This window comes from Colias philodice, chromosome 1 (assembly GCF_061535455.1).
Source record: "Colias philodice isolate Cphi_HAF_F1 chromosome 1, ilColPhil1 Martin Lab GWU primary, whole genome shotgun sequence".
In the NCBI taxonomy this organism is placed as follows: Eukaryota; Metazoa; Arthropoda; class Insecta; order Lepidoptera; family Pieridae; genus Colias; species Colias philodice.
Window position 1 is genome coordinate 2,337,119 of NC_143086.1, and position 26,724 is coordinate 2,363,842.

A 26,724-nucleotide genomic window follows, 5' to 3' on the forward strand; every position below is an offset into this window, starting at 1 on the left:
TATTATTGCGATGTAAATGTCTCGTTAAATAGTACGTGGTTAGAATTCTGGAAGGAGGATCAGAAATTTAAAGGAAAATGGTATGGAAATATTCAAGAAGATTTACAGAGAAGACCTTGGTATGATGAGCTGGATGTAGCTAGTCGTGAGTTTATCACCACAATCAACAGATTAAGATTTGGCCACAATAAACCACCCGCACACCTTGCAAGACTGAACATAATTAATAGCAATCTAAGCACTTAATTTCTGTAATGAACTAATGAGAAGATCGGCGATATGAATTTATTATGAACCATCAACCTTATTATTTTCTTTGTTTTCATAATCTTCAACAGTCAACTGTCAAAACCATGCCAAACAGTAATCAGGCCGAATACTCTGAACACAGATAATTATATTATAAAGTATAGGTAAATCGATGAATTTTGTGACTGCTTGAACCAAAAACGAATCACACTGGCGAATTTTTATATGGATAAATACAATTTGTACACTTAATTAAATGTTTATTTAGTTATCTCATTTCATTTCGTGTTCACAGTTTAGCCATGACTATCATCGTAATTCTTTTTCTTCTTCTTTTTTTTTTCAAATGGCAACTCCTGATTCACGTCTACCCTCTTCAAGAGTATTTTTTTAAACACGATAATCTCATTTAATTGTTAAATCAAACAAAACTCTATTAATTAAATATGTCGCGCTCAAGTAATGAAGAATATTCTGAGGAGGAACCAAGTAAGTTGAGACAATATTTATTTTATCAAAATAGAAGCCTGTACTTAGCTATTAGTATTTTTTAACCTCTTATGGCTAATTTTGCTGGAGATAATGATGATGAACCGCTGCCCTACCTCAAATTCGACTAGATACGGCCCTGTGATGAAGTCCACTTCTATGAGGGATATCATGTGCAAAAGATACTTGTAGTTTATGTTTGCTCATAAACTATTCTTTATAATATATTTTAAACTAGCTACACGCCCCTGCTTCGCACGGGTGCAATGGCGGCCGGCCGGTACCGCCGCAAACGCTACGCCCCGCAATTTTTAAAGTAAATGACAAAAAAAAGTTATTGTGGGTTATCCATAAGAGATAGACATAATATTATATTATACCATCACGGACTTTTCTGTTGACTTTTTCAATACTTAGTACATTATTTTGATAAAACTCGTAGGGTTCAGCCTGCGTTTGCAATGTAGGTAAGAGGAAAAAATGTAATTATTTACGGCATCACATTAGAAACCTCAAAAAAAACAGTACTTCTCCACTATTTAATTTAATTATTATACATATACACCTTCCTCTTGAATCACTCTATCTATTAAAAAAACCGCATCAAAATCCGTTGCGTAGTTTCAAAGATTTAAGCGTACAAAGGGACATAGGGACAGAGAAAGCGACTTTGTTTTATACTATACGTAGTGATTCCAATGCGATCGGAAAAATAAAAAAAAGGTATAATAACTAAATCATTGTTCATTTACTTTCAGGGTTATCTCCCACATCAGAATCGCGAGAGCGACGCAGCAGTACTGACTCGAGTGAATCTTTACCAGAGCTAAATATTGAAGTGGTACCTAAAAGAAAAGATGACGATGACCCAGAAGAGTTTTATCAGGAGTTAGAGAAAAAAATGAAGGAAATTATAGCGGCAGATCGAAGAGGGTGTGATGCCCCGAAATCTGATACTATTGACAAAGAATCAGTAGAATTAAATGCAGTAGAAAAACCCAGTAGTCCAGAGATATATGATCTCCGAAGTTTATATAATTATAATAATTTTACGGAATGGTCTTCAGGAACCAGCGGTTGCGTCGAAAATGAAGAGTTAAGCGTGATAGTGGAACAGGAAACGTCAGAAACGAATAAATCACGTAAAAAAAATCCTGATGCACGTGACATTGACCAAGAGCTTTGTGAGGACGAAATAATATCAGCACCTTGTTCCTCCTTTAGGTCTAGAACGCCATCTATTGAATTGCCTAAGCTTGCTAGCACCGAAGGTACAAAAAAACACATATTTGAAAGCCATAGTCTAAATATTTACGTTAATTGTATGTCTACAATCTACATTTGGTACTTGCGGCCTCTGTGTATTAGTATCAATTAATAATACAGTAAAGTCAGGTTATAAAATTAGGCAAACCCCAGTAGATATTTTTAAAGCATTATTATCACGAAGTTAATAATAAATTATTATAAGTATAGTAATGTTTTCTAATGCTCTGTATTTTAATCAATGATAACTTTGTTTCAGATGCAAGTGAACATAAATCTGATGGTGACTCTGTACCAAAACCAGATATTATCATGAGAAAGAAACGAAGTGTCCTACGTTCTACTGACGTATCCAAATATATTAGTGAACAAGAAAATACATCCACTGGTTATCCCACTTCATTGAGTCATGCTGCTTCAGAATTATCAGTTAATTCGGAAGTTGATTCACAAAATAGTATAGAATCCTCTACCTCCCAAAATAGTATGTGTTCTACTCCGAAAATTGATATCTCGGCTAGGGGGATAAAACGAAAGCAAACTTCGAAGATATCTTCATCGACAATAAAGAAAAGCAAGACAGCTTAAACAAGCTTTTCTGACAATGATGAAAATGAATGAATATTTGAAATAACTTTTTTGTTGGCAAACCTATTGTATACAATTTGTGTACGTGTAATGATCACGTGTGTTCTTAATTATTAATATTTGATGTCGATCATGTTAATAGATTTCTATTGCGTATAGATTATGTATGACATGATATAAATCGTGTGTGCCTTAAAAATCTTATAACAAGAGTATATTATATCCTTAAGATATATGCTTTTATCATCTTTTAAAAATGTTAAATGTTAATCATATTTTAATTGTAGGTAGTTAGTTACCTATACAAATTTGTATAATAATAACGTAATTATAAAAAATCATATCACCCATACCATACCTACATCCAATTTTTAATTAAAAATCAATAAAGTAAACAATAAATAAAGTATATCGTTCTTTATTTGATCTAAGTTTACCTGACCGGAACAAAATGTGCTTTTTCAAATGTGTAACAACTAACAACTGAAATAATCCGAGTTTCAATTCATAATTAGTAATGTATATCGTATACCCTTGTATACCAATATACTATTTATAATATATACCTATGTATTTTGTAATATTATAATTAATCTGAGAGTGTTTGTTTGTTTGTTTGAACGCGCTAATTTCAGGAACAACTGGTCCGATTTGAAAAATTTTTTCAGTGTTAAATAGCCCATTTATCGAGGAAGGCTATTATAATTTATATCATCACGCTAAGACCGACGCGACGCGACAGTAGCGGAGTAAAACCGCGGGGCACAGCTTCTTTATTAAATATAATCTCTTCACTAAAATCAGAATTGAATAATAAGCAAATTGAGTGGTAGGTAAGTAATTGATGATTATATATAGAGGAAAAAGATTATTATTAGTAACGTGATATTTCCAATATAATATTTGTTTAAACAATAGTTAAAAAAGAGTGTAATACGATTTGTTCCACATTTGTTCATAATAATTATTAATGTGACTACTGACTCTGAATTTGTCGCTATTATTCTGCTTAAATATAAGTCTCTAGATAGGTTTATTTTATTACTTTACTTGAAATGTTAACTTTAATTTCATTATCTATACTTCTATACTAATATTATAAAGAGGTTGTAATTATGTAAGTATATGTATGTATGGTTTTCACGCATAAACTACTGGAACGATTTCAAAAATTCTTTCACCATTAGAAAGCTGCATCTTTACTGAGCAACATAGGTTCTATTGCATTTCAAAAAAATTAGAGATCCTTACCAAAAATGCAATAATGTAACCCAAGGTGTAAAAAATTCCTTAATAAAAATTCTGTCATCGCGTGCGCTGCGGAATCTAAAACTCAAACTCAAACATTGAAGATACAACAAAAAAATGTTATACGGTATTATAGAATGGATCAATAAGAAAGTCCGCGATACCATATGTCCATCTTCAGTAGGTATGTTACTACAACAACTTTTTTACGTTTTCAAAATAAATAGAAGTGGCGACAGTACCTAATCAAACCATGTTACCCATACACATATAATTATTAATCCTTATCCCATTAAATGATGTTTTATTATAGTCTGTTTCAATACCAGCAAAATACTTTTTAAATTAAAAAAATTGGATATTCGATATTCCATTCAAAAGATATAACGAATTTTTAAAAGTGTCAATCTATAGAAAAATATAGTGGCGGGAATTTGAAAAAGCGCGGTTCATAGTTTTGAAATTTAAATTAAATTAAATACAATTTCTTCATAAATAAGTGTAAATAAGTTAAAAATTAGAACATTAATATAGCGTATTCATAAAAAATGGATGGAAATGAAGGGGGGCGGCGATAACCCGCCCAAATCTAAGAAGAGACCACGACATCCAGAAGATCGAGATGTTTCAGGTACTGGCGGCGGTGGTGAGAGTGACTCCCCTTTTCTACCTTTCCGTAAACCAAACTATAAAATACTTTATCCGGACACTAACATAAACATGCAATTCAAAGTATTTGTGGAAAGTAAAAACAAAGAAGAAAGAATAGGAAATAAAAGTCCAGTCTATTTAAATCATATATTTAGTAATATTAAAGGTGTGATGGCACTGAAGTTGTGATCTTCAACCAGCACAATACCGCTAATAATTTTCTCAATCACAGCAACTTTCTGGAATGATACAATAATATGATAAATAGAAAAAAATTGGTTGCCTGTAAAGTCGGTATACGGGCGAAAGTTTTACGTGACAACGACTTTTTATGTCTGTCTCTCTCGCTCTTAGGCGGGCTAACCATGCCCGCGTGACTCTCACTCACTCTCATTGTGAGCGCATAACGTGAGCGGAGCGTAACGCAGTTTCTTGAAGTGTCACCCGGCCAAGAAGCTTATATCTAATACACTGGAGATTGCACTATGAACGTTTACTTGTCACGGGAAGGTATGACCTTGAATGACGCCTGGTTGTTTCTTCATCTCTTTCACACCAACTTGCCAAGTTAGGTGTGAAAGGGACAAAAATACAACCAGGCGTCATTCAAGGTCATACCTTCCCGTGACAAGTAAACGTTCATAGTGCAATCTCCAGTGTATTAGATATAAGCTTCTTGCACCCGGCAAACCAATTTATAAGACGTTGTCACGTCAAAAACTAGTATAATCAAATTTGTACCAACCAATTTATCAAATAAAGAATTGTTTACTAAGTAACATTGTTAAATTGTTTACAGTATACATATGAAATAATTGCAGTTAGACGATTTATGAAAAAAGTAGGACACGAGTTAGTAGGAACACAAACTATCAGTATCACATTTCTGACAAATTCCTTACTGGAGAACGTACAATATGATTTATTCTCATACAGAGTTTTTGATTATATTCCTCCTCAACAACAATGTTACAAATGGCATTCAAATGCTTTATAAATATAAATTTATAAAGAATAGAAAAAATTCGTTCACGAGGCGGGACTTTCGCGTCAGGCGGGACTCGAACCCGCATAATTTCGCGCCATTCCGGGAATGGCGCGAAATAATGCCATGAAAAGATACATAATCAAGAAACATGTTAAAAAAATTTTATATAACAAAACTTATTATTGGACTCATTATACAGAAACCTCATATTCAGTCTTCCAAGACATGATAGTCAGTGCAGAGAACCCGAAGAAATCTCATGAGGAGTTCTGTAATCGGCTTCGGTTAGATTCACCAGGACCAACTTCAGGAGTAGACCACCAGCTCCCTGGTGGAACAGCATCTGTGAACAATCTATTATTAAATCTTATGAAGCATTGAAATTGTAAAAAAATGATCCAACCATTAGTAATTACATTAACTATAAAAAATTATATGTTTTAAAAAAAGGACTATCAAGGAGCAAAAAAGAATTAACAGGAATAATTTCTGTAACAGTTTCAATAGAAATACTCCCGTCAGTCAAATCTGGATTGTGTTTAAAAGATTTAAGAATATCAGAATTAGTAAGTCATATAAAGATGGATTTATACAACCACTACTGGATAGACTATCAGATAGCACCAATTTGACTGACCGGGTTCAATTAGACAATCATTTTAATAATAATAATGAAAATCCGCAATCACGGTTTTTGTTGGATCCTTTTTCATGGTCTGAATTCTTAATGAGTTTACAATCTAGGAGAAATCCTCGTTTAGATGATTTTCCATATTTATTGATTAAACATCTACCTGAATCAATACAAAATTTATTTTTGAATGTTCTTAATAATCTTTGGCATAAAAAGTTAACACCAAGTTCATGGAAAACTCAATGTGTTCTACCTATACTTAAACAAGATAAACCACCTGAACAGGCTTGTTCCTATCGTCCAATTTCACTGTCATCATGTCTTGGAAAGATATTTGAAAACATGGTGAAAACTCGCCTTGATTGGTATGCAGAATCAAACAGTGTTATTCTTTATGTTCAATATGGATTCCGCAGAGGACGAAGTTGTGCTGACAGTTTCGTTTCTCTTATAAGTGATCTGAAAAATGCAAAAGACAAGAGATTACACACAGTTTGTGTATTTCTTGATGTGCAAGGTGCATTTGATAATGTAGATCCTGGCATACTGGTGAAGGTTTTAAGCAATGCAGGTGTACCTGGACAATTGTGTAAATGGATTCATGATTTTCTTAATAATAGAATATTATATGTTAAGCATAACAACATTTACATGGACCCAGAGCTGTGTCAAAGGGTACTATGCAGGGTACAATTTTATTGTCTTTATTATATAATTTATATACTTGTGAGATAGCAAATATGTAAATACTAAAAATGTAAATATACTTCAGTTTGCAGATGATTTAGCATTGTACAGTTCAGATGTGATTTAACCATAGCCATTAGTAATGTTAACATTGCTTTAAGGCAATTGAGTAACTACTATCAGCACTGATTAAATTTAAAAATAAATGCTGCTAAAAGTAGTGTAATGCTATTTGGTAAGGATTCATCACTAATCAATGTTGTTTTTTAATGGTGATATTATTCCAAGAGTATTGTCCCACAAATTCTTGGGTATAATACTTGATCACAAGCTTTCTTAAAAAGAACATTAAACATATAATATCTAGAAATGCATTAAATGGTGTTAACATTTTGAGATGTCTAGCAGGTGTCGCATGGGGTGCTGATCCCAAAATACTTTCCCAAAATTTTTTAAAAATCCATAGCCAGGAGTCATTTTGATTATAGTTCTTTGGCATATTTAAATAGCACTCACTCATAAACTGGATATAATACAGAACAAAGCCTTGAAGATCATATCAGGGGCAATGTGTTCTACTCCCATAAGGGCCATGGAAGTTGAAACAAATATTATGCCTCTGTTATTGAGACCAATCAAACTTGCGAAAAGATATTGCTTAAAACTACTATCATCAAAAAAACTTCTTATTATAAATAAAATCACCTCACCTCATTTAATTAGCAGATGGTCCTAGCTGGCTAAAATGTATATGTCCAACTTTGTGCCATATTTTCCTGGAAATAAAATCTCAATGTTCAAATGTCAAAGAACAATCTCGCTGGTCATGTTACACTCATTCATTTAATAGTATTATACATCCAATCTCAATTTTATCTAGGACAATTGATAACAATTCTGATTTTCTAGCATTCTTAGAAGAGAACCAAAACTATTATACAGTCTACACTGATGGTAGTAAAAGTACAGATTATGTGAGAAGGGCAGTGCATGATCCCCAAAGGAATAGAACCTACTGCTCAAAGCTTTGTTCTACATCAACAGTGCTCTATTTATACAGCAGAGACATAATATGCAGTTTTTGAAGCTTTAAAATTGATTAGTTGTGTAAATAACTGTACATATTTTCTTATCTTATCAGATTCTTTAAGTCTTATAAATAGTCTAAAACTGATGAATCTTACTTTTAAAACGGCTAATTATATTATCTATTTTATTAAGGATTTTGTATGGCAGTTGCATAATAAAGGAGCTACAGCTGCGTTTATGTGGGCTCCCTCACATAAAGGTATTTTGGGCAACGAAATAGTGGACAAAACTGCTTCAAAACTGCTTTATTGGCGTCAGAAATGTGATACATGTTCCTATGACTGATTATTATTGCGATGTAAATGTCTCGTTAAATAGTACGTGGTTAGAATTCTGGAAGGAGGATCAGAAATTTAAAGGAAAATGGTATGGAAATATTCAAGAAGATTTACAGAGAAGACCTTGGTATGATGAGCTGGATGTAGCTAGTCGTGAGTTTATCACCACAATCAACAGATTAAGATTTGGCCACAATAAACCACCCGCACACCTTGCAAGACTGAACATAATTAATAGCAATCTAAGCACTTAATTTCTGTAATGAACTAATGAGAAGATCGGCGATATGAATTTATTATGAACCATCAACCTTATTATTTTCTTTGTTTTCATAATCTTCAACAGTCAACTGTCAAAACCATGCCAAACAGTAATCAGGCCGAATACTCTGAACACAGATAATTATATTATAAAGTATAGGTAAATCGATGAATTTTGTGACTGCTTGAACCAAAAACGAATCACACTGGCGAATTTTTATATGGATAAATACAATTTGTACACTTAATTAAATGTTTATTTAGTTATCTCATTTCATTTCGTGTTCACAGTTTAGCCATGACTATCATCGTAATTCTTTTTCTTCTTCTTTTTTTTTTCAAATGGCAACTCCTGATTCACGTCTACCCTCTTCAAGAGTATTTTTTTAAACACGATAATCTCATATTAATTGTTAAATCAAACAAAACTCTATTAATTAAATATGTCGCGCTCAAGTAATGAAGAATATTCTGAGGAGGAACCAAGTAAGTTGAGACAATATTTATTTTATCAAAATAGAAGCCTGTACTTAGCTATTAGTATTTTTTAACCTCTTATGGCTAATTTTGCTGGAGATAATGATGATGAACCGCTGCCCTACCTCAAATTCGACTAGATACGGCCCTGTGATGAAGTCCACTTCTATGAGGGATATCATGTGCAAAAGATACTTGTAGTTTATGTTTGCTCATAAACTATTCTTTATAATATATTTTAAACTAGCTACACGCCCCGGCTTCGCACGGGTGCAATGGCGGCCGGCCGGTACCGCCGCAAACGCTACGCCCCGCAATTTTTAAAGTAAATGACAAAAAAAAGTTATTGTGGGTTATCCATAAGAGATAGACATAATATTATATTATACCATCACGGACTTTTCTGTTGACTTTTTCAATACTTAGTACATTATTTTGATAAAACTCGTAGGGTTCAGCCTGCGTTTGCAATGTAGGTAAGAGGAAAAAATGTAATTATTTACGGCATCACATTAGAAACCTCAAAAAAAACAGTACTTCTCCACTATTTAATTTAATTATTATACATATACACCTTCCTCTTGAATCACTCTATCTATTAAAAAAACCGCATCAAAATCCGTTGCGTAGTTTCAAAGATTTAAGCGTACAAAGGGACATAGGGACAGAGAAAGCGACTTTGTTTTATACTATACGTAGTGATTCCAATGCGATCGGAAAAATAAAAAAAAGGTATAATAACTAAATCATTGTTCATTTACTTTCAGGGTTATCTCCCACATCAGAATCGCGAGAGCGACGCAGCAGTACTGACTCGAGTGAATCTTTACCAGAGCTAAATATTGAAGTGGTACCTAAAAGAAAAGATGACGATGACCCAGAAGAGTTTTATCAGGAGTTAGAGAAAAAAATGAAGGAAATTATAGCGGCAGATCGAAGAGGGTGTGATGCCCCGAAATCTGATACTATTGACAAAGAATCAGTAGAATTAAATGCAGTAGAAAAACCCAGTAGTCCAGAGATATATGATCTCCGAAGTTTATATAATTATAATAATTTTACGGAATGGTCTTCAGGAACCAGCGGTTGCGTCGAAAATGAAGAGTTAAGCGTGATAGTGGAACAGGAAACGTCAGAAACGAATAAATCACGTAAAAAAAATCCTGATGCACGTGACATTGACCAAGAGCTTTGTGAGGACGAAATAATATCAGCACCTTGTTCCTCCTTTAGGTCTAGAACGCCATCTATTGAATTGCCTAAGCTTGCTAGCACCGAAGGTACAAAAAAACACATATTTGAAAGCCATAGTCTAAATATTTACGTTAATTGTATGTCTACAATCTACATTTGGTACTTACGGCCTCTGTGTATTAGTATCAATTAATAATACAGTAAAGTCAGGTTATAAAATTAGGCAAACCCCAGTAGATATTTTTAAAGCATTATTATCACGAAGTTAATAATAAATTATTATAAGTATAGTAATGTTTTCTAATGCTCTGTATTTTAATCAATGATAACTTTGTTTCAGATGCAAGTGAACATAAATCTGATGGTGACTCTGTACCAAAACCAGATATTATCATGAGAAAGAAACGAAGTGTCCTACGTTCTACTGACGTATCCAAATATATTAGTGAACAAGAAAATACATCCACTGGTTATCCCACTTCATTGAGTCATGCTGCTTCAGAATTATCAGTTAATTCGGAAGTTGATTCACAAAATAGTATAGAATCCTCTACCTCCCAAAATAGTATGTGTTCTACTCCGAAAATTGATATCTCGGCTAGGGGGATAAAACGAAAGCAAACTTCGAAGATATCTTCATCGACAATAAAGAAAAGCAAGACAGCTTAAACAAGCTTTTCTGACAATGATGAAAATGAATGAATATTTGAAATAACTTTTTTGTTGGCAAACCTATTGTATACAATTTGTGTACGTGTAATGATCACGTGTGTTCTTAATTATTAATATTTGATGTCGATCATGTTAATAGATTTCTATTGCGTATAGATTATGTATGACATGATATAAATCGTGTGTGCCTTAAAAATCTTATAACAAGAGTATATTATATCCTTAAGATATATGCTTTTATCATCTTTTAAAAATGTTAAATGTTAATCATATTTTAATTGTAGGTAGTTAGTTACCTATACAAATTTGTATAATAATAACGTAATTATAAAAAATCATATCACCCATACCATACCTACATCCAATTTTTAATTAAAAATCAATAAAGTAAACAATAAATAAAGTATATCGTTCTTTATTTGATCTAAGTTTACCTGACCGGAACAAAATGTGCGCTTTTTCAAATGTGTAACAACTAACAACTGAAATAATCCGAGTTTCAATTCATAATTAGTAATGTATATCGTATACCCTTGTATACCAATATACTATTTATAATATATACCTATGTATTTTGTAATATTATAATTAATCTGAGAGTGTTTGTTTGTTTGTTTGAACGCGCTAATTTCAGGAACAACTGGTCCGATTTGAAAAATTTTTTCAGTGTTAAATAGCCCATTTATCGAGGAAGGCTATTATAATTTATATCATCACGCTAAGACCGACGCGACGCGACAGTAGCGGAGTAAAACCGCGGGGCACAGCTTCTTTATTAAATATAATCTCTTCACTAAAATCAGAATTGAATAATAAGCAAATTGAGTGGTAGGTAAGTAATTGATGATTATATATAGAGGAAAAAGATTATTATTAGTAACGTGATATTTCCAATATAATATTTGTTTAAACAATAGTTAAAAAAGAGTGTAATACGATTTGTTCCACATTTGTTCATAATAATTATTAATGTGACTACTGACTCTGAATTTGTCGCTATTATTCTGCTTAAATATAAGTCTCTAGATAGGTTTATTTTATTACTTTACTTGAAATGTTAACTTTAATTTCATTATCTATACTTCTATACTAATATTATAAAGAGGTTTTTTTTTTTTTTTTTTTTTTTTTTTTTTTTAAAAGGCACCCGCCATCACAGGGTGTTCGCGCCACCTCTGGAATATTGTCCAGAGACGTTATTTTCATTTTTTTTATTTATTTACAATCACAATTTATATCCACATAATAAATTAAAAATAGAATTATTACAAAATAAAAATATTACAAATACAAAATTAAATATTAAAATACTGGTAAATAAAATAAATAAAATAAATTCTACAACAATTGAAACTATCCCTAATATCACAGAATCACATCACACCCCATTATTTCGCTTATTGACTACTTCTACAATATATTTACAATATTTAAAGAAAGTATCCCTAAACTTATCCCCCAGGGCGGAAGGTAGATTCTCACCCGTCATCGCCATGCCTAATTTTTGTTCAATAGCATATCTATTGCTTGCAAAAATAGGGCACTCGAGTAACAGGTGAGGAACCGTCTCCTCTACTCCGGGCTGACATAGACACGACGGATTCTCCTTCAGCTTGAATCTGTTCAAGTAGAAGGCGAATCCGCCGTGACCAGTCAGTACTTGTGTGATGTGGTGTGTGATGTCTATTTTTCCGACTACTTTGTATGCAGCAGCAGCGCTTGGGAAAAAGAGCTTCGTGACTCCGGCCGTTCCTCCTACTTCGTATCTCCTATCCCATTCGCCAATCGTATCCTGTCTCAAGATACGTTTGACGAATGAAACAGGACACAGATCGTAATCCGGTTTCCTCCTCAACCCCAGAGCGGCCCCCTTGGCTAACTCGTCTGCCCGTTCGTTCCCCTTCAGCCCTGCGTGCGCCTTGATCCAAAACAGGGAGACCTCCCGCCTCTGCGATGCAGCTTTTCGGAGGGCCGCCCGTGTTTGCATAGCCAGGGGATGAGGGGAACTCAGGGTGACCGCCTGGAGCGCCGATCTGGAGTCGCTGAGGACACCGACCTTTGCCGCTCCACTCTTGCAGGCTATATCTACTGCTCTTTTGAGCGCAAGGAGCTCAGCCTGATAGACGGTACAATACGGCGACAACGCAAGCTTGATGGCCTTTGTCTCGATCGCACCTTCCCATACAGAAAGGGCGGCTCCGACTCGACCCTCAATCTTGCTGCCGTCCGTATAGATCCTATGGACGTGGCTGTCAACCACGTCGGCATAGGTGCCCTCATCTACCAAGACGAACCCCAGCTCTACCTGCTCTGCCGGATGTGGGTCCTCAATCGCGGGTGCCATTCGTTCCACCTCCCTGTCCCTCATCACCGCCGGGTGCGACACGCCCCTCTTGATCTCATAAAGCCTCGAAGCTTCGAGTATTCTGAGATCAAGAGGGAGTATCCCAGCCAACAGCAACGCAGAGTTCAGAGAGACAGTCCGATATGCTTTGCAGATCTTCTGGGCAAAACCTCGTTGAACGGTGTTGAGCCTCTTTCGGACCCCCATCCTTTCCGCTGTGGGCGCCCACGCTGCTGATGCATACAAGATAGTCGGTTCTATAACGGCGATATATATGGTCTTAACTACTTGGGGGTTAAGCCCCCAACTTACTCTGGCTGCTCTCGCTAACAGCTTGTAGCGGGCGATTGCCTTCTTACAAACGCTCCCGACATGGTCGTTGAATGTCAAGCCGCCATCAATAATTAGGCCCAGTATCTTAATATTATCGTAATATTGGATGTCCACACTCCCCATTGTAAGTCGTGGCTTGTCATATTTTAGTTTTCGTGTCGAGAGCAGGGCACATGTCTTGTGTGGCGCGAATTTCAGCTTGTTTCTGATACCCCATTCGTCAATTTTTGCTAATATTCGGTTTGCCTTGACCTCTACTTCTAAACCCGTATCTCCATCGAACACTAACACTATGTCGTCGGCAAACGCCTGACAGAACACTTCCATATTATAAAGAGGTTGTAATTATGTAAGTATAATATGTATGTATGGTTTTCACGCATAAACTACTGGACCGATTTCAAAAATTCTTTCACCATTAGAAAGCTGCATCTTTACTGAGCAACATAGGTTCTATTGCATTTCAAAAAAATTAGAGATCCTTACCAAAAATGCAATAATGTAACCCAAGGTGTAAAAAATTCCTTAATAAAAATTCTGTCATCGCGTGCGCTGCGGAATCTAAAACTCAAACTCAAACATTGAAGATACAACAAAAAAATGTTATACGGTATTATAGAATGGATCAATAAGAAAGTCCGCGATACCATATGTCCATCTTCAGTAGGTATGTTACTACAACAACTTTTTTACGTTTTCAAAATAAATAGAAGTGGCGACAGTACCTAATCAAACCATGTTACCCATACACATATAATTATTAATCCTTATCCCATTAAATGATGTTTTATTATAGTCTGTTTCAATACCAGCAAAATACTTTTTAAATTAAAAAAATTGGATATTCGATATTCCATTCAAAAGATATAACGAATTTTTAAAAGTGTCAATCTATAGAAAAATATAGTGGCGGGAATTTGAAAAAGCGCGGTTCATAGTTTTGAAATTTAAATTAAATTAAATACAATTTCTTCATAAATAAGTGTAAATAAGTTAAAAATTAGAACATTAATATAGCGTATTCATAAAAAATGGATGGAAATGAAGGGGGGCGGCGATAACCCGCCCAAATCTAAGAAGAGACCACGACATCCAGAAGATCGAGATGTTTCAGGTACTGGCGGCGGTGGTGAGAGTGACTCCCCTTTTCTACCTTTCCGTAAACCAAACTATAAAATACTTTATCCGGACACTAACATAAACATGCAATTCAAAGTATTTGTGGAAAGTAAAAACAAAGAAGAAAGAATAGGAAATAAAAGTCCAGTCTATTTAAATCATATATTTAGTAATATTAAAGGTGTGATGGCACTGAAGTTGTGATCTTCAACCAGCACAATACCGCTAATAATTTTCTCAATCACAGCAACTTTCTGGAATGATACAATAATATGATAAATAGAAAAAAATTGGTTGCCTGTAAAGTCGGTATACGGGCGAAAGTTTTACGTGACAACGACTTTTTATGTCTGTCTCTCTCGCTCTTAGGCGGGCTAACCATGCCCGCGTGACTCTCACTCACTCTCATTGTGAGCGCATAACGTGAGCGGAGCGTAACGCAGTTTCTTGAAGTGTCACCCGGCCAAGAAGCTTATATCTAATACACTGGAGATTGCACTATGAACGTTTACTTGTCACGGGAAGGTATGACCTTGAATGACGCCTGGTTGTTTCTTCATCTCTCTCACACCAACTTGCCAAGTTAGGTGTGAAAGGGACAAAAATACAACCAGGCGTCATTCAAGGTCATACCTTCCCGTGACAAGTAAACGTTCATAGTGCAATCTCCAGTGTATTAGATATAAGCTTCTTGCACCCGGCAAACCAATTTATAAGACGTTGTCACGTCAAAAACTAGTATAATCAAATTTGTACCAACCAATTTATCAAATAAAGAATTGTTTACTAAGTAACATTGTTAAATTGTTTACAGTATACATATGAAATAATTGCAGTTAGACGATTTATGAAAAAAGTAGGACACGAGTTAGTAGGAACACAAACTATCAGTATCACATTTCTGACAAATTCCTTACTGGAGAACGTACAATATGATTTATTCTCATACAGAGTTTTTGATTATATTCCTCCTCAACAACAATGTTACAAATGGCATTCAAATGCTTTATAAATATAAATTTATAAAGAATAGAAAAAATTCGTTCACGAGGCGGGACTTTCGCGTCAGGCGGGACTCGAACCCGCATAATTTCGCGCCATTCCGGGAATGGCGCGAAATAATGCCATGAAAAGATACATAATCAAGAAACATGTTAAAAAAATTTTATATAACAAAACTTATTATTGGACTCATTATACAGAAACCTCATATTCAGTCTTCCAAGACATGATAGTCAGTGCAGAGAACCCGAAGAAATCTCATGAGGAGTTCTGTAATCGGCTTCGGTTAGATTCACCAGGACCAACTTCAGGAGTAGACCACCAGCTCCCTGGTGGAACAGCATCTGTGAACAATCTATTATTAAATCTTATGAAGCATTGAAATTGTAAAAAAATGATCCAACCATTAGTAATTACATTAACTATAAAAAATTATATGTTTTAAAAAAAGGACTATCAAGGAGCAAAAAAGAATTAACAGGAATAATTTCTGTAACAGTTTCAATAGAAATACTCCCGTCAGTCAAATCTGGATTGTGTTTAAAAGATTTAAGAATATCAGAATTAGTAAGTCATATAAAGATGGATTTATACAACCACTACTGGATAGACTATCAGATAGCACCAATTTGACTGACCGGGTTCAATTAGACAATCATTTTAATAATAATAATGAAAATCCGCAATCACGGTTTTTGTTGGATCCTTTTTCATGGTCTGAATTCTTAATGAGTTTACAATCTAGGAGAAATCCTCGTTTAGATGATTTTCCATATTTATTGATTAAACATCTACCTGAATCAATACAAAATTTATTTTTGAATGTTCTTAATAATCTTTGGCATAAAAAGTTAACACCAAGTTCATGGAAAACTCAATGTGTTCTACCTATACTTAAACAAGATAAACCACCTGAACAGGCTTGTTCCTATCGTCCAATTTCACTGTCATCATGTCTTGGAAAGATATTTGAAAACATGGTGAAAACTCGCCTTGATTGGTATGCAGAATCAAACAGTGTTATTCTTTATGTTCAATATGGATTCCGCAGAGGACGAAGTTGTGCTGACAGTTTCGTTTCTCTTATAAGTGATCTGAAAAATGCAAAAGACAAGAGATTACACACAGTTTGTGTATTTCTTGATGTGCAAGGTGCATTTGATAATGTAGATCCTGGCATACTGGTGAAGGTTTTAAGCAATGCAGGTGTACCTGGACAATTGTGTAAATGGATTCATGATTTTCTTAATAATAGAATATTATATGTTAAGCATAACAACATTTACATGGACCCAGAGCTGTGTCAAAGGGTACTATGCAGGGTACAATTTTATTGTCTTTATTATATAATTTATATACTTGTGAGATAGCAAATATGTAAATACTAAAAATGTAAATATACTTCAGTTTGCAGATGATTTAGCATTGTACAGTTCAGATGTGATTTAACCATAGCCATTAGTAATGTTAACATTGCTTTAAGGCAATTGAGTAACTACTATCAGCACTGATTAAATTTAAAAATAAATGCTGCTAAAAGTAGTGTAATGCTATTTGGTAAGGATTCATCACTAATCAATGTTGTTTTTTAATGGTGATATTATTCCAAGAGTATTGTCCCACAAATTCTTGGGTATAATACTTGATCACAAGCTTTCTTAAAAAGAACATTAAACATATAATATCTAGAAATGCATTAAATGGTGTTAACATTTTGAGATGTCTAGCAGGTGTCGCATGGGGTGCTGATCCCAAAATACTTTCCCAAAATTTTTTAAAAATCCATAGCCAGGAGTCATTTTGATTATAGTTCTTTGGCATATTTAAATAGCACTCACTCATAAACTGGATATAATACAGAACAAAGCCTTGAGGATCATATCAGGGGCAATGTGTTCTACTCCCATAAGGGCCATGGAAGTTGAAACAAATATTATGCCTCTGTTATTGAGACCAATCAAACTTGCAAAAAGATATTGCTTAAAACTACTATCATCAAAAAAACTTCTTATTATAAATAAAATCACCTCACCTCATTTAATTAGCAGATGGTCCTAGCTGGCTAAAATGTATATGTCCAACTTTGTGCCATATTTTCCTGGAAATAAAATCTCAATGTTCAAATGTCAAAAAACAATCTCGCTGGTCATGTTACACTCATTCATTTAATAGTATTATACATCCAATCTCAATTTTATCTAGGACAATTGATAACAATTCTGATTTTCTAGCATTCTTAGAAGAGAACCAAAACTATTATACAGTCTACACTGATGGTAGTAAAAGTACAGATTATGTGAGAAGGGCAGTGCATGATCCCCAAAGGAATAGAACCTACTGCTCAAAGCTTTGTTCTACATCAACAGTGCTCTATTTATACAGCAGAGACATAATATGCAGTTTTTGAAGCTTTAAAATTGATTAGTTGTGTAAATAACTGTACATATTTTCTTATCTTATCAGATTCTTTAAGTCTTATAAATAGTCTAAAACTGATGAATCTTACTTTTAAAACGGCTAATTATATTATCTATTTTATTAAGGATTTTGTATGGCAGTTGCATAATAAAGGAGCTACAGCTGCGTTTATGTGGGCTCCCTCACATAAAGGTATTTTGGGCAACGAAATAGTGGACAAAACTGCTTCAAAACTGCTTTATTGGCGTCAGAAATGTGATACATGTTCCTATGACTGATTATTATTGCGATGTAAATGTCTCGTTAAATAGTACGTGGTTAGAATTCTGGAAGGAGGATCAGAAATTTAAAGGAAAATGGTATGGAAATATTCAAGAAGATTTACAGAGAAGACCTTGGTATGATGAGCTGGATGTAGCTAGTCGTGAGTTTATCACCACAATCAACAGATTAAGATTTGGCCACAATAAACCACCCGCACACCTTGCAAGACTGAACATAATTAATAGCAATCTAAGCACTTAATTTCTGTAATGAACTAATGAGAAGATCGGCGATATGAATTTATTATGAACCATCAACCTTATTATTTTCTTTGTTTTCATAATCTTCAACAGTCAACTGTCAAAACCATGCCAAACAGTAATCAGGCCGAATACTCTGAACACAGATAATTATATTATAAAGTATAGGTAAATCCACAGAACAGTAAAGTAGATAGAAGTGTGATGTGGGCGTGGCCCACGTGTCACTTGTAAGGTAAGATCACCTAACTTGCTCTCAGTTGTGCGCAGAAAAATATTCGAGTCGGTTGTCAGCTGTCAAACCTTTTTTCCGTATTTATTCATTAATTAGGACGTGTTGTTCGGTATTAGAGTGCAAAAATGATAGCAGACGAAATAATATCAGCAATGGAGGCATTTCATACCATCGGTAAGTCTTATTTTTATTTATTTTACATATAATATTTTATGTTATATCTTCGCTTGTAATTTGTCAAAATTGTATACAAATATCTAGTCAAAATGAACCTTAATCCGTAAGAAATTAGTACTATTATAGATTGAACAGCAAACAAGAATTTCTGGAATATTATTGCAATAAACAAATGAATGTCGCTTTAGTGATGCTTGTGGCGCATATCGACAGTATCGATACTTTAGAAAAGACAAACATTATAAATATTAAATTTTATTTTATTTTTCCTTAGCTTTCATTTGTCCAATTTATTTACAGATTTCCCAAAGAGGCTAATTTAAAAGAGAAATGGATAAATGCAACGTGACGAGTTAACTGAATGCCGAACAGCACTAAGCAGTCTAACAAAGGCCACCGATACAGCAAACCTACGGTAGTACCAAGATTTAAAATAATGCATATTTTCTGTTTGTATTTTGTAAATATAGATTAATACTATTCTATTCCGTTTTTTATTTAATAATAATAATATAAAAAGACGTACTTAGTAGTAATAAACATACTCCAAAATGTGACACATTATACTATACTCGTATAATAGAAAGAAAAAAAAAATACACAAAAAATATTTATTTGTGAATTATCGATATCTCGATATCGATAACAAGGCTGACATCCCTCAGGGCATAGCATCAGATAAATATCAAGTTAATGTCATTAATGTTGAGTGACACAAATTTCAACCTTATCTCTATGTGTTGAGGTTCAAAGTTATATCTATTGAAAACTAACGCCCTCTGTTGTGGAGTAGCTGAATGTTTTTCGAATTTGGAATTTCTGTGCAATGAGAAACAAAACAGCTAATATACCTAGAGATGTTATACTAAAATAAACCGTAACATGGTGCGTTAGGGTACATATTGAAATGCTGAATTTATAACCTAAGTCAGTTTTTACTCAAATTAAGCAGTCCAATCAAAGGCATAGTTTACTTGTAGTGTACTGTATAACTATCGGTTTAAATGTGTGGGTTTGGCGACACTGGTTTTCATACTAATTAGACATTACAGCACTTCTATATGTTTTTACTGTTCTGTGGGTAAATCGATGAATTTTGTGACTGCTTGAACCAAAAACGAATCACACTGGCGAATTTTTATATGGATAAATACAATTTGTACACTTAATTAAATGTTTATTTAGTTATCTCATTTCATTTCGTGTTCACAGTTTAGCCATGACTATCATCGTAATTCTTTTTCTTCTTCTTTTTTTTTTCAAATGGCAACTCCTGATTCACGTCTACCCTCTTCAAGAGTATTTTTTTAAACACGATAATCTCATTTAATTGTTAAATCAAACAAAACTCTATTAATTAAATATGTCGCGCTCAAGTAATGAAGAATATTCTGAGGAGGAACCAAGTAAGTTGAGACAATATTTATTTTATCAAAATAGAAGCCTGTACTTAGCTATTAGTATTTTTTAACCTCTTATGGCTAATTTTGCTGGAGATAATGATGATGAACCGCTGCCCTACCTCAAATTCGACTAGATACGGCCCTGTGATGAAGTCCACTTCTATGAGGGATATCATGTGCAAAAGATACTTGTAGTTTATGTTTGCTCATAAACTATTCTTTATAATATATTTTAAACTAGCTACACGCCCCGGCTTCGCACGGGTGCAATGGCGGCCGGCCGGTACCGCCGCAAACGCTACGCCCCGCAATTTTTAAAGTAAATGACAAAAAAAAGTTATTGTGGGTTATCCATAAGAGATAGACATAATATTATATTATACCATCACGGACTTTTCTGTTGACTTTTTCAATACTTAGTACATTATTTTGATAAAACTCGTAGGGTTCAGCCTGCGTTTGCAATGTAGGTAAGAGGAAAAAATGTAATTATTTACGGCATCACATTAGAAACCTCAAAAAAAACAGTACTTCTCCACTATTTAATTTAATTATTATACATATACACCTTCCTCTTGAATCACTCTATCTATTAAATAAAACCGGCCAAGTGCGAGTCGGGCTCGCGCACAAAGGGTTCCGTAGCAGCAAATATAATAAATTACAGTTAAATCAACCTATCTCAAAAACTATAAGAGATACTTTGATCAAACCAAAAATCGTTGAAAGAGTTAATTAGCATGCATCACCTCTATTTTTTTTAGAATTTTATACCCCGTAGTTATAAAAATAGAGGGGGGGGGACATACTTTTTACGACTTTGAGAGCTGATATCTCAAAAACCGTTCACTTTAAGAAAAATGTTTTTTAGAAAACTTTATATCATTTTAAAAGACCTTTCCATTGATACCCCACACGGGTATGTACATCGAAAAAAAAAATTTCATCCCTCAGTTACATGTATGGGGGGCCCCACCCCCAATTCTTTTTTTTACTATTTAGTGTCATATTTTTGTAGCGGTTCATACAACACATATTCCCATCAAATTTCATCACTGTAGTACTTATAGTTTCCGAGTAAATCGGCTGTGACAGACGGACAGACGGACAGACGGACAGACGGACATGACGAAACTATAAGGGTTCCGTTTTTGCCATTTTGGCTACGGAACCCTAAAAAACCGCATCAAAATCCGTTGCGTAGTTTCAAAGATTTAAGCGTACAAAGGGACATAGGGACAGAGAAAGCGACTTTGTTTTATACTATACGTAGTGATTCCAATGCGATCGGAAAAATAAAAAAAAGGTATAATAACTAAATCATTGTTCATTTACTTTCAGGGTTATCTCCCACATCAGAATCGCGAGAGCGACGCAGCAGTACTGACTCGAGTGAATCTTTACCAGAGCTAAATATTGAAGTGGTACCTAAAAGAAAAGATGACGATGACCCAGAAGAGTTTTATCAGGAGTTAGAGAAAAAAATGAAGGAAATTATAGCGGCAGATCGAAGAGGGTGTGATGCCCCGAAATCTGATACTATTGACAAAGAATCAGTAGAATTAAATGCAGTAGAAAAACCCAGTAGTCCAGAGATATATGATCTCCGAAGTTTATATAATTATAATAATTTTACGGAATGGTCTTCAGGAACCAGCGGTTGCGTCGAAAATGAAGAGTTAAGCGTGATAGTGGAACAGGAAACGTCAGAAACGAATAAATCACGTAAAAAAAATCCTGATGCACGTGACATTGACCAAGAGCTTTGTGAGGACGAAATAATATCAGCACCTTGTTCCTCCTTTAGGTCTAGAACGCCATCTATTGAATTGCCTAAGCTTGCTAGCACCGAAGGTACAAAAAAACACATATTTGAAAGCCATAGTCTAAATATTTACGTTAATTGTATGTCTACAATCTACATTTGGTACTTGCGGCCTCTGTGTATTAGTATCAATTAATAATACAGTAAAGTCAGGTTATAAAATTAGGCAAACCCCAGTAGATATTTTTAAAGCATTATTATCACGAAGTTAATAATAAATTATTATAAGTATAGTAATGTTTTCTAATGCTCTGTATTTTAATCAATGATAACTTTGTTTCAGATGCAAGTGAACATAAATCTGATGGTGACTCTGTACCAAAACCAGATATTATCATGAGAAAGAAACGAAGTGTCCTACGTTCTACTGACGTATCCAAATATATTAGTGAACAAGAAAATACATCCACTGGTTATCCCACTTCATTGAGTCATGCTGCTTCAGAATTATCAGTTAATTCGGAAGTTGATTCACAAAATAGTATAGAATCCTCTACCTCCCAAAATAGTATGTGTTCTACTCCGAAAATTGATATCTCGGCTAGGGGGATAAAACGAAAGCAAACTTCGAAGATATCTTCATCGACAATAAAGAAAAGCAAGACAGCTTAAACAAGCTTTTCTGACAATGATGAAAATGAATGAATATTTGAAATAACTTTTTTGTTGGCAAACCTATTGTATACAATTTGTGTACGTGTAATGATCACGTGTGTTCTTAATTATTAATATTTGATGTCGATCATGTTAATAGATTTCTATTGCGTATAGATTATGTATGACATGATATAAATCGTGTGTGCCTTAAAAATCTTATAACAAGAGTATATTATATCCTTAAGATATATGCTTTTATCATCTTTTAAAAATGTTAAATGTTAATCATATTTTAATTGTAGGTAGTTAGTTACCTATACAAATTTGTATAATAATAACGTAATTATAAAAAATCATATCACCCATACCATACCTACATCCAATTTTTAATTAAAAATCAATAAAGTAAACAATAAATAAAGTATATCGTTCTTTATTTGATCTAAGTTTACCTGACCGGAACAAAATGTGCTTTTTCAAATGTGTAACAACTAACAACTGAAATAATCCGAGTTTCAATTCATAATTAGTAATGTATATCGTATACCCTTGTATACCAATATACTATTTATAATATATACCTATGTATTTTGTAATATTATAATTAATCTGAGAGTGTTTGTTTGTTTGTTTGAACGCGCTAATTTCAGGAACAACTGGTCCGATTTGAAAAATTTTTTCAGTGTTAAATAGCCCATTTATCGAGGAAGGCTATTATAATTTATATCATCACGCTAAGACCGACGCGACGCGACAGTAGCGGAGTAAAACCGCGGGGCACAGCTTCTTTATTAAATATAATCTCTTCACTAAAATCAGAATTGAATATAATAATTAATAAGCAAATTGAGTGGTAGGTAATTGATGATTATATATAGAGGAAAAAGATTATTATTAGTGACGTGATATTTCCAATATAATATTTGTTTAAACAATAGTTAAAAAAGAGTGTAATACGATTTGTTCCACATTTGTTCATAATAATTATTAATGTGACTACTGACTCTGAATTTGTCGCTATTATTCTGCTTAAATATAAGTCTCTAGATAGGTTTATTTTATTACTTTACTTGAAATGTTAACTTTAATTTCATTATCTATACTTCTATACTAATATTATAAAGAGGTTGTAATTATGTAAGTATATGTATGTATGGTTTTCACGCATAAACTACTGGACCGATTTCAAAAATTCTTTCACCATTAGAAAGCTGCATCTTTACTGAGCAACATAGGTTCTATTGCATTTCAAAAAAATTAGAGATCCTTACCAAAAATGCAATAATGTAACCCAAGGTGTAAAAAATTCCTTAATAAAAATTCTGTCATCGCGTGCGCTGCGGAATCTAAAACTCAAACTCAAACATTGAAGATACAACAAAAAAATGTTATACGGTATTATAGAATGGATCAATAAGAAAGTCCGCGATACCATATGTCCATCTTCAGTAGGTATGTTACTACAACAACTTTTTTACGTTTTCAAAATAAATAGAAGTGGCGACAGTACCTAATCAAACCATGTTACCCATACACATATAATTATTAATCCTTATCCCATTAAATGATGTTTTATTATAGTCTGTTTCAATACCAGCAAAATACTTTTTAAATTAAAAAAATTGGATATTCGATATTCCATTCAAAAGATATAACGAATTTTTAAAAGTGTCAATCTATAGAAAAATATAGTGGCGGGAATTTGAAAAAGCGCGGTTCATAGTTTTGAAATTTAAATTAAATTAAATACAATTTCTTCATAAATAAGTGTAAATAAGTTAAAAATTAGAACATTAATATAGCGTATTCATAAAAAATGGATGGAAATGAAGGGGGGCGGCGATAACCCGCCCAAATCTAAGAAGAGACCACGACATCCAGAAGATCGAGATGTTTCAGGTACTGGCGGCGGTGGTGAGAGTGACTCCCCTTTTCTACCTTTCCGTAAACCAAACTATAAAATACTTTATCCGGACACTAACATAAACATGCAATTCAAAGTATTTGTGGAAAGTAAAAACAAAGAAGAAAGAATAGGAAATAAAAGTCCAGTCTATTTAAATCATATATTTAGTAATATTAAAGGTGTGATGGCACTGAAGTTGTGATCTTCAACCAGCACAATACCGCTAATAATTTTCTCAATCACAGCAACTTTCTGGAATGATACAATAATATGATAAATAGAAAAAAATTGGTTGCCTGTAAAGTCGGTATACGGGCGAAAGTTTTACGTGACAACGACTTTTTATGTCTGTCTCTCTCGCTCTTAGGCGGGCTAACCATGCCCGCGTGACTCTCACTCACTCTCATTGTGAGCGCATAACGTGAGCGGAGCGTAACGCAGTTTCTTGAAGTGTCACCCGGCCAAGAAGCTTATATCTAATACACTGGAGATTGCACTATGAACGTTTACTTGTCACGGGAAGGTATGACCTTGAATGACGCCTGGTTGTTTCTTCATCTCTTTCACACCAACTTGCCAAGTTAGGTGTGAAAGGGACAAAAATACAACCAGGCGTCATTCAAGGTCATACCTTCCCGTGACAAGTAAACGTTCATAGTGCAATCTCCAGTGTATTAGATATAAGCTTCTTGCACCCGGCAAACCAATTTATAAGACGTTGTCACGTCAAAAACTAGTATAATCAAATTTGTACCAACCAATTTATCAAATAAAGAATTGTTTACTAAGTAACATTGTTAAATTGTTTACAGTATACATATGAAATAATTGCAGTTAGACGATTTATGAAAAAAGTAGGACACGAGTTAGTAGGAACACAAACTATCAGTATCACATTTCTGACAAATTCCTTACTGGAGAACGTACAATATGATTTATTCTCATACAGAGTTTTTGATTATATTCCTCCTCAACAACAATGTTACAAATGGCATTCAAATGCTTTATAAATATAAATTTATAAAGAATAGAAAAAATTCGTTCACGAGGCGGGACTTTCGCGTCAGGCGGGACTCGAACCCGCATAATTTCGCGCCATTCCGGGAATGGCGCGAAATAATGCCATGAAAAGATACATAATCAAGAAACATGTTAAAAAAATTTTATATAACAAAACTTATTATTGGACTCATTATACAGAAACCTCATATTCAGTCTTCCAAGACATGATAGTCAGTGCAGAGAACCCGAAGAAATCTCATGAGGAGTTCTGTAATCGGCTTCGGTTAGATTCACCAGGACCAACTTCAGGAGTAGACCACCAGCTCCCTGGTGGAACAGCATCTGTGAACAATCTATTATTAAATCTTATGAAGCATTGAAATTGTAAAAAAATGATCCAACCATTAGTAATTACATTAACTATAAAAAATTATATGTTTTAAAAAAAGGACTATCAAGGAGCAAAAAAGAATTAACAGGAATAATTTCTGTAACAGTTTCAATAGAAATACTCCCGTCAGTCAAATCTGGATTGTGTTTAAAAGATTTAAGAATATCAGAATTAGTAAGTCATATAAAGATGGATTTATACAACCACTACTGGATAGACTATCAGATAGCACCAATTTGACTGACCGGGTTCAATTAGACAATCATTTTAATAATAATAATGAAAATCCGCAATCACGGTTTTTGTTGGATCCTTTTTCATGGTCTGAATTCTTAATGAGTTTACAATCTAGGAGAAATCCTCGTTTAGATGATTTTCCATATTTATTGATTAAACATCTACCTGAATCAATACAAAATTTATTTTTGAATGTTCTTAATAATCTTTGGCATAAAAAGTTAACACCAAGTTCATGGAAAACTCAATGTGTTCTACCTATACTTAAACAAGATAAACCACCTGAACAGGCTTGTTCCTATCGTCCAATTTCACTGTCATCATGTCTTGGAAAGATATTTGAAAACATGGTGAAAACTCGCCTTGATTGGTATGCAGAATCAAACAGTGTTATTCTTTATGTTCAATATGGATTCCGCAGAGGACGAAGTTGTGCTGAC

General features: G+C 33.9%; 4 protein-coding genes and 3 long non-coding RNA genes across 16 annotated transcripts; 3 read left to right on the forward strand and 4 right to left on the reverse strand.

Annotated features, from left to right (window-relative positions):
• Positions 1-669: 669 nt before the first annotated feature.
• LOC149491016 (uncharacterized) lies at positions 670-3,078 on the forward strand. Its single transcript, XM_089698829.1, has 3 exons — positions 670-738; positions 1,497-2,009; positions 2,264-3,078. Exons 1-3 carry the CDS (start codon positions 696-698, stop codon positions 2,590-2,592), a joined length of 885 nt encoding a protein of 294 aa, XP_089554955.1. The 5' UTR covers positions 670-695; the 3' UTR covers positions 2,593-3,078.
• Positions 3,079-4,624: 1,546 nt separating this feature from the next.
• Positions 4,625-8,566, reverse strand: LOC149491017 (uncharacterized). 7 transcript variants are annotated; one of them, XR_016315765.1, is made up of 5 exons: positions 8,479-8,566; positions 7,511-7,576; positions 6,391-6,572; positions 5,683-5,822; positions 4,625-4,730 (listed from the first exon to the last, which is right to left on the reverse strand). It is a non-coding gene; the product is annotated as an uncharacterized LOC149491017 (long non-coding RNA). The 7 variants fall into 7 exon arrangements; XR_016315794.1 differs by having other exon boundaries at positions 5,683-5,833; XR_016315778.1 differs by having other exon boundaries at positions 6,471-6,572; positions 8,479-8,565.
• A 282-nt stretch (positions 8,567-8,848) lies between these two features.
• LOC149491018 (uncharacterized) lies at positions 8,849-11,165 on the forward strand. The gene is made up of 3 exons (XM_089698841.1): positions 8,849-8,914; positions 9,673-10,185; positions 10,440-11,165. Exons 1-3 carry the CDS (start codon positions 8,872-8,874, stop codon positions 10,766-10,768), a joined length of 885 nt encoding a protein of 294 aa, XP_089554967.1. The 5' UTR covers positions 8,849-8,871; the 3' UTR covers positions 10,769-11,165.
• Positions 11,166-11,885: 720 nt separating this feature from the next.
• Positions 11,886-13,759, reverse strand: LOC149491019 (uncharacterized). Its single transcript, XM_089696904.1, has one exon. The coding sequence runs from the start codon at positions 13,569-13,571 to the stop codon at positions 12,150-12,152; it is 1,422 nt and encodes a 473-aa protein (XP_089553030.1). The 5' UTR covers positions 13,572-13,759; the 3' UTR covers positions 11,886-12,149.
• A 956-nt stretch (positions 13,760-14,715) lies between these two features.
• Positions 14,716-18,225, reverse strand: LOC149491020 (uncharacterized). Of its 3 annotated transcripts, none has more exons than XR_016315822.1 (4): positions 17,602-18,225; positions 16,562-16,663; positions 15,774-15,913; positions 14,716-14,821 (listed from the first exon to the last, which is right to left on the reverse strand). It is a non-coding gene; the product is annotated as an uncharacterized LOC149491020 (long non-coding RNA). The 3 variants fall into 3 exon arrangements; XR_016315820.1 differs by having other exon boundaries at positions 16,482-16,663; XR_016315825.1 differs by having other exon boundaries at positions 15,774-15,924; positions 16,482-16,663.
• Positions 18,226-20,614: 2,389 nt separating this feature from the next.
• Positions 20,615-23,249, forward strand: LOC149491021 (uncharacterized). The gene is made up of 2 exons (XM_089697140.1): positions 20,615-22,180; positions 22,435-23,249. The coding sequence occupies exons 1-2, from the start codon at positions 21,811-21,813 to the stop codon at positions 22,761-22,763; spliced, it is 699 nt and encodes a 232-aa protein (XP_089553266.1). The 5' UTR covers positions 20,615-21,810; the 3' UTR covers positions 22,764-23,249.
• Positions 23,250-24,800: 1,551 nt separating this feature from the next.
• LOC149491022 (uncharacterized) lies at positions 24,801-26,724 on the reverse strand. 2 transcript variants are annotated; one of them, XR_016315876.1, is made up of 3 exons: positions 26,647-26,724; positions 25,859-25,998; positions 24,801-24,906 (listed from the first exon to the last, which is right to left on the reverse strand). It is a non-coding gene; the product is annotated as an uncharacterized LOC149491022 (long non-coding RNA). The 2 variants fall into 2 exon arrangements; XR_016315875.1 differs by having other exon boundaries at positions 26,567-26,724.

Coding starts and splice junctions, on each gene's coding strand:
- LOC149491016 (XM_089698829.1), top strand. CDS start 696: ATGTCGCGCTCAAGTAATGAAGAATATTCTGAGGAGGAACCAA. Junction 739..1,496: donor ATATTCTGAGGAGGAACCAA/GTAAGTTGAGAC, acceptor ATTTACTTTCAG/GGTTATCTCCCACATCAGAA. Junction 2,010..2,263: donor TAAGCTTGCTAGCACCGAAG/GTACAAAAAAAC, acceptor ACTTTGTTTCAG/ATGCAAGTGAACATAAATCT.
- LOC149491018 (XM_089698841.1), top strand. CDS start 8,872: ATGTCGCGCTCAAGTAATGAAGAATATTCTGAGGAGGAACCAA. Junction 8,915..9,672: donor ATATTCTGAGGAGGAACCAA/GTAAGTTGAGAC, acceptor ATTTACTTTCAG/GGTTATCTCCCACATCAGAA. Junction 10,186..10,439: donor TAAGCTTGCTAGCACCGAAG/GTACAAAAAAAC, acceptor ACTTTGTTTCAG/ATGCAAGTGAACATAAATCT.
- LOC149491019 (XM_089696904.1), bottom strand. CDS start 13,571: ATGGGGAGTGTGGACATCCAATATTACGATAATATTAAGATACTGGGC.
- LOC149491021 (XM_089697140.1), top strand. CDS start 21,811: ATGAAGGAAATTATAGCGGCAGATCGAAGAGGGTGTGATGCCCCGAAA. Junction 22,181..22,434: donor TAAGCTTGCTAGCACCGAAG/GTACAAAAAAAC, acceptor ACTTTGTTTCAG/ATGCAAGTGAACATAAATCT.